This window comes from Rutilus rutilus (genome assembly GCF_951802725.1).
Source record: "Rutilus rutilus genome assembly, chromosome: 11".
Taxonomy (NCBI): Eukaryota; Metazoa; Chordata; class Actinopteri; order Cypriniformes; family Leuciscidae; genus Rutilus; species Rutilus rutilus.
Genome location: NC_140216.1, coordinates 42903531 through 42911030, shown reverse-complemented (window position 1 = coordinate 42911030; position 7500 = coordinate 42903531). Strand labels below are relative to the sequence as shown.

Genomic DNA, 7500 nt, shown 5'->3' with positions numbered 1-7500 from the left:
TGTCGATACTCAGTGACGGGGAGAGCTGTGTGTGATGCTGTGGTGATGTGTGTGTGTTGTGATGTGTGTACAGGAGGGTGTGTGTCGATACTCAGTGACGGGGAGAGCTGTGTGTGATGCTGTGGTGATGTGTGTGTGTTGTGGTGTGTGTACAGGAGGGTGTGTGTCGATACTCAGTGACGGGGAGAGCTGGATACTGCTCTAGTTTCCGGGTTCTTCCGCGTCACAACGAGGCAGCGCTTCAATACGCCATCGCTAACATCGGCCCGGTGTCCGTCGGCGTGAACGCCAAACCTGCTTCATTCCACAGATACAGAGGAGGTGAGACACACACACACACACACACACACACACACACACACACACGCACTCACTCTCTCACACACACACACGTATGTTGATTATCTGTGTGTGTGTGTGTTCAGGAATCTACAGCGACCCGCACTGCCGCTCTGGGCTGGTCAATCATGCGGTTCTGGTGGTCGGGTACGGGTCGGAGAACGGGCTCGATTACTGGCTGATCAAGAACAGGTTCTTCACGTCATACTCAAACACCATCACAGTTATCACATCAAAACACAGATTTTCTTTATTAATATAATATTGTTGGTATTTTGTTTATTAATATTATATTATAATATATTTGTATTTATTTATAATATTATTAATAATTATTGTAAAGACAATATTCATATTTTTTATAAATACAATATATTTATTATATTTGTTTATATAATAATGTTGGACTTCAGAAACTTCAAGCCCCAGTATTTCAGTTTGAGCTCTGATGACCTCTAGTGGTGTAAATGTGGAATCATTATTGATTGTTTGAGGGCAATAATTGTTGTTTTCTCTATCTCTGTGTGTGTGTGTGTGTGTGTGTCAGCTGGGGGACGGCGTGGGGTGAGAAGGGTTTCATACGCATGGAACGAAATAAAAACATGTGTGGAATATCCAGCTTTGCCATTTACCCCACCGTCTCCTCTGATCCCACCGGATCTGATCCCTGAACTCCGGAGCGGGAAACTTTCCCTGTAAAACAAAGCCACCTCACACTCTTGGTCAGACAGAGGCCTTTGATTTTCTAGATTATTTAGTAAAGTATATATTTTGTGTAAGGGCTTTACAGTAAACTTAAACTTTTACCACTTTTTTACACTTTCATCTTTAGAAGTGCTTCTGCAATATTAATCAGCTGAGCGTCTGTTTTAGTCAAAGCAGGCGGAGTTTATCATAAGGGGGAGGAGCTTCTGATTCTAGAGAGCATCTGATTGGACGAAAACATCACCGATGTCATTCACAGCAGAGTCTTTAATGGGGGGGGGGGGGGGGGATACCATGAGAAAGTTATACCATGAGAAAGTTGATTTATTTAGTCTGATTGTGTGTGTATGTGTGTGTATGTTGACTGTTGTGAAAATAAATAAAGCTCAAAGTTTGATTGAAATGATTAAAATAAGCAGCATGGCTTTTATTGATTGTGTTTTACATTTCTACAAGACAAATGTAAAGCGTAGTGTGCGTTTAACAGCGTTACAGTCCTGAGTCAGAAATTACACACATTCTGTGACATGAAAACACAGTGATCATCAGAATTAATTTTTGTTCCTCATAAAGAGTGTGAGAGGCCGTCTCCTTAGAGCCAGTAGTGTGTGTGTGTGTGTGTGTGTGTGTGTGTGTGTGTGTTGGTCGGTCACATGTGCTCCGGGTGATTCTGAAGACAGCTGATGAACTCCTTCACCTGACGACCCTCGAAACAGATCTGATACACGGACACGAACAGGGGAAACCTGCACACACACACACACACACACACACACAGATGATGTCAGACACACACAGCTGATGATGATGTGATGATGATGTCACTGGGACTCACTTGTCGATCATGTTCCTCTTCTGAAGGATCTTGTAAACTTCTGCAGACGTCTGAGGACCCTGGAGCTTCTGGCCGTTCAGCATCTCAGCTTCCAGCTCCACTATGGACTGATCAAACACACACATCACACACACATCACACACACATCACACACTGAGCTTTCAACCCGATGCTGTAACTGCTTCTGCATGCGCTCAAAACACATTTGTAGTTAAATTAAAGATGAAAGTGCTTTTATATTTGAATTATTGAGTAATATTAAGCAACTACATGTAGAATTAGGGTTTGGTTTATGCATAATCTACTCTTATTACTATGGTAAGTACATGTAACATAAAGTTTTACCAAAAATGAATTAATATAATGTTTATTTTTTATTAGAATTAAATTATATAAGATTTCATAGCAAAAAGTAGCATCTTCAGGCAAACGGATGTTAGATGAAGGATTATAACTGATCATGACAAACACAACATTATAACTGTACAGATGTGTTTCTCCATCTCACATCAAACACAGGATTTCTATGGAAGATTTTTACCGCCACAAAATAAAATAGATAATTGTGACTTTTTTCTTCTTCTTGCAATTCAAAAACTTTACATCTCAGAATTGGGACTTTTTTTCCAAAACGAAAACAAAAAACAAAAAAGGTAAGTGCTATTTTTGTAGGGATGCACGATATATCGGACGCCATGTCGGGATCGGTCGATCTATATGATCATTTAGAATGTTATCGTGATTGGCCAAATAAGAAAATTAGGCTGATATATTACAGCTGATAAATAATGGATTATTTCCTTCAGCTGAGCCACTTGGTCCCCATCTGCACATCATCACACACACCTGCACCTCATCTCCAGTCACACACACCTGCACCTCATCTCCAGTCACACACACCTGCACCTCATCTCCAGTCACACACACCTGCACCTCATCTCCAGTCACACACACCTGCACCTCATCCCCAATCACACACACCTGCACCTCGTCCCCAATCACACACACCTGCACGTCATCACACACACCTGCACCTCGTCCCCAATCACACACACCTGCACCTCATCTCCAGTCACACACACCTGCACCTCGTCCCCAATCACACACACCTGCACCCTCATCCCCAATCACACACACCTGCACCTCGTCCCCAATCACACACACCTGCACCCTCATCCCCAATCACACACACCAGCACCTCGTCCCCAATCACACACACCTGCACCCTCATCCCCAATCACACACACCAGCACCTCGTCCCCAATCACACACACCTGCACCTCGTCCCCAATCACACACACCTGCACCTCGTCCCCAATCACACACACCAGCACCTCGTCCCCAATCACACACACCAGCACCTCATCCCCAATCACACACACCTGCACCCTCATCCCCAATCACACACACCAGCACCTCGTCCCCAATCACACACACCAGCACCTCGTCCCCAATCACACACACCTGCACCTCGTCCCCAGTCACACACACCAGCACCTCGTCTCCAGTCACACACACCTGCACCTCGTCCCCAATCACACACACCTGCACCTCGTCCCCAATCACACACACCTGCACCCTCATCCCCAATCACACACACCTGCACCTCATCCCCAATCACACACACCTGCACCTCATCTCCAATCACACACACCTGCACCTCATCCCCAATCACACACACCTGCACCTCATCCCCAATCACACACACCTGCACCTCATCTCCAGTCACACACACCTGCACCTCATCCCCAATCACACACACCTGCACCTCATCTCCAGTCACACACACCTGCACCTCATCCCCAATCACACACACCTGCACCTCATCCCCAATCACACACACCTGCACCTCATCTCCAGTCACACACACCTGCACCTCATCCCCAATCACACACACCTGCACCTCATCTCCAGTCACACACACCTGCACCTCATCTCCAATCACACACACCAGCACCTCGTCCCCAATCACACACACCAGCACCTCGTCCCCAATCACACACACCTGCACCTCGTCCCCAGTCACACACACCAGCACCTCGTCTCCAGTCACACACACCTGCACCTCGTCCCCAATCACACACACCTGCACCTCGTCCCCAATCACACACACCTGCACCCTCATCCCCAATCACACACACCTGCACCTCATCCCCAATCACACACACCTGCACCTCATCTCCAATCACACACACCTGCACCTCATCCCCAATCACACACACCTGCACCTCATCCCCAATCACACACACCTGCACCTCATCTCCAGTCACACACACCTGCACCTCATCCCCAATCACACACACCTGCACCTCATCCCCAATCACACACACCTGCACCTCATCTCCAGTCACACACACCTGCACCTCATCCCCAATCACACACACCTGCACCTCATCTCCAGTCACACACCATCACAGCTAGATCTCCCCCGTCTCCAGCGTCTTCCATTCCTCTGACTCCCTCATGATCTCTCACTTACTCTGCTCACCTCACCTCACCTGCACCTCACCTGCACCTCACCTCACCTGCACCTCACCTGCACCTCACCTGCACCTCACCTCACCTCACCTCACCTGCACCTCACCTGCACCTCACCTCACCTGCACCTCACCTGCACCTCACCTGCACCTCACCTCACCTGCACCTCACCTGCACCTCACCTGCACCTCACCTCACCTGCACCTCACCTCACCTCACCTGCACCTCACCTGCACCTCACCTGCACCTGCACCTCACCTGCACCTCACCTCACCTCACCTCACCTGCACCTCACCTCACCTCACCTGCACCTCACCTCACCTCACCTCACCTGCACCTCACCGCACCTCACCTCACCTCACCTGCACCTCACCTCACCTCACCTGCACCTCACCTCACCTGCACCTCACCTGCACCTCACCTCACCTCACCTCACCTCACCTGCACCTCACCTCACCTGCACCTCACCTCACCTGCACCTCACCTCACCTCACCTCACCTCACCTCACCTGCACCTCACCTGCACCTCACCTCACCTGCACCTCACCTGCACCTCACCTCACCTCACCTGCACCTCACCTCACCTCACCTCACCTCACCTCACCTCACCTCACCTCACCTGCACCTCACCTCACCTCACCTCACCTCACCTCACCTCACCTGCACCTCACCTCACCTCACCTCACCTCACCTGCACCTCACCTCACCTCACCTCACCTCACCTGCACCTCACCTGCACCTCACCTCACCTGCACCTCACCTGCACCTCACCTCACCTCACCTGCACCTCACCTCACCTCACCTCACCTCACCTGCACCTCACCTCACCTCACCTCACCTCACCTCACCTGCACCTCACCTCACCTCACCTCACCTCACCTCACCTGCACCTCACCTCACCTCACCTCACCTCACCTCACCTCACCTCACCTCACCTGCACCTCACCTGACCTCACCTGCACCTCACCTCACCTCACCTGCACCTCACCTGCACCTCACCTCACCTCACCTGCACCTCACCTGCACCTCACCTCACCTCACCTCACCTCACCTGCACCTCACCTCACCTCACCTCTGCCCCTTTATTGTTCAATAAACTCACTGTTCTCCTGCCATCTTCCTCTCAGTGTCTGCTTATGTAACAGGTGCATCCCTCATTTCTTTTAATCTAGCAATTATGACTGTTATCTCGCAATTTTGTGAATTTTCTCAGAATAGCAAGAGTCTTGCGTCTCCCTTCTTTACCCTGTGTTTGCGTGGCTGTGATCATGTGAGAGTCAGTGTCTGACCTTCTGTGAGCGAGCGAAGGCCTCGGCCACGCGCCGGTTGCGTCCCCCGTAGCAGGTGGTGATCAGGTCAGCGACTCCACAGCTCTCCAGGAACACGGCGGAGGAGACGGAGCTCTTGCAGAAGAGTTTAGAGAACGCCACCATCTCCATCAGGCCCAGTCTGATCACTGCAGCTTTAGTGTTATCCCCGAAGCCCAGGCCGTCACAGAACCCAGCGCCCACCGCCACGATGTTCTGCACACACACACACTCAGAAACTTACATGTGCAATCTGCAAAACGCTGATTTTAAATGAACCATTTTAATTGAATCAGATGTTCATTTGTTGAATTAAAAAAAAGAGAGGGATTAAAATTCCATGTTTTTGTATTATTTAGAACGGACACTTTTAAACAAACAGTGTAAATTGTAGTGTGTGTGTGTGTGTGTGTGTGTGTGTTCAGGCACCTTCAGCGCGCCGCACAGCTCCACCGTGTCGCTCTCCTTCACCACAGTGATGCGGAAGTTCGGCGTCTGCAGAAGCTCTTTGAAGATCTTGCCGTTGGACTCATTAGTGGCTCCTGAAACACACACACACACACACACACACAGAATCAGAAACACACACACACACACACACACAGAATCAGAAAAACTCTGCAGGTTCCTCACACACCGATGGTCGTCTCGCAGAACTTCTCCTCGGCCACTTCGCTGGCGATGTTTGCGCCCATCAACACACTGACCTCGATCTCCAGCTTCGACCTGATGATGTCAGAGATCAGGGTCAGACCGTCCGGACCCTCGTCGATACCCTACACACACACACACACAGAGACACACACACACACACACAGAGACACACACACACACACACACACACACACATACACACACACACACAGATGAGATGAGTCTGGAACGGACTAGTGCACTACATACTGTTTTTTCTTAAAGATACTTTGTGAAACTGTATATACTGTGCAAACAATAAATGTTTTAATGTTGCATGTTTGTTTAACCCCCAAAAAAATGAGACCAAAAATGAATGAGAAATATGAAAAATATTCATACAGAGCCATTTTCTGAGGTACGATCTACAAATCAGCCCGATGAAGTCGCCTTTAATATGGATTATAAATGCAAAACCTAATAAAAGTAATTATGTCTGAAAATACTTAACTGATAATACATAATATACAAACACTGTAATAGTACAGTAATAACCCTGAGATGAGACTGAGAGTACTTTAATGAGGGAGATCCCGAGGGCTCCGGGTTTGACGTGAGGTTTCATCTGGTCACAGATTTTCACGATGAACTGATGAGGAATGACGAAGATCAGGAAGTCGGCTCCTCTCGCGGCCTCAGTGACGTCAGGAACAGCAACCTGTGAAACACACACACACACACACATCGTCAGGAACAGCAACCTGTGAAACACACACACACACACACACACACACTCGTCAGGAACAGCAACCTGTGAAACACACACACACACACACACACTCGTCAGGAACAGCAACCTGTGAAACACACACACACACACACACTGGTCTGAGATCAGCGCTTCACAACACACACTGGTCTGAGATCAGTGCTTCACAACACACACTGGTCTGAGATCAGTGCTTCACGACACACACTGGTCTGAGATCAGTGCTTCACGACACACACTGGTCTGAGATCAGTGATTCACGACACACACTGGTCTGAGATCAGTGCTTCTTAAAGGGACACGACACACACTGGTCTGAGATCAGTGCTTCACGACACACACTGGTCTGAGATCAGTGCTTCACGACACACACTGGTCTGAGATCAGCGCTTCACGACACACACTGGTCTGAGATCAGTGCTTCACGACACACA

The 7500-nt window shown here is 48.8% G+C and overlaps 3 protein-coding genes across 6 annotated transcripts in view; 1 reads left to right on the top strand and 2 right to left on the bottom strand.

Moving 5' to 3' along the window:
- The window catches only part of ctss1 (cathepsin S, ortholog 1), a 20728-nt gene extending 19281 nt beyond the window's left edge, over positions 1-1447 (top strand). For all 3 annotated transcript variants that reach the window (XM_084424544.1, XM_084424545.1, XM_084424543.1), the window contains 3 exons: positions 156-321; positions 426-531; positions 887-1447. In XM_084424544.1, the coding sequence (XP_084280670.1) occupies positions 156-321; positions 426-531; positions 887-1010 (396 nt within the window). In that variant the 3' untranslated portion in view covers positions 1011-1447. The remainder of the gene's footprint in view (positions 1-155; positions 322-425; positions 532-886) is intronic.
- A 3-nt stretch (positions 1448-1450) lies between these two features.
- Positions 1451-7500, bottom strand: part of gpd1c (glycerol-3-phosphate dehydrogenase 1c) — a 9769-nt gene continuing 3719 nt past the window's right edge. For both annotated transcript variants that reach the window (XM_084424546.1, XM_084424547.1), the window contains 6 exons: positions 6875-7015; positions 6302-6440; positions 6094-6206; positions 5647-5880; positions 1880-1986; positions 1451-1790 (listed from right to left, as the gene is read on the bottom strand). In XM_084424546.1, coding sequence (XP_084280672.1) covers positions 1694-1790; positions 1880-1986; positions 5647-5880; positions 6094-6206; positions 6302-6440; positions 6875-7015 — 831 coding nt within the window. In that variant the 3' untranslated portion in view covers positions 1451-1693. The remainder of the gene's footprint in view (positions 1791-1879; positions 1987-5646; positions 5881-6093; positions 6207-6301; positions 6441-6874; positions 7016-7500) is intronic.
- Positions 3361-4344, bottom strand: LOC311299353 (uncharacterized protein; the record flags this gene model as incomplete). The annotated part of the gene is made up of 5 exons (XM_084422870.1): positions 4289-4344; positions 4048-4074; positions 3918-3992; positions 3480-3809; positions 3361-3381 (listed from the first exon to the last, which is right to left on the bottom strand). Exons 1-5 carry the CDS (start codon positions 4325-4327, stop codon positions 3361-3363), a joined length of 492 nt encoding a protein of 163 aa, XP_084278996.1. The 5' UTR covers positions 4328-4344.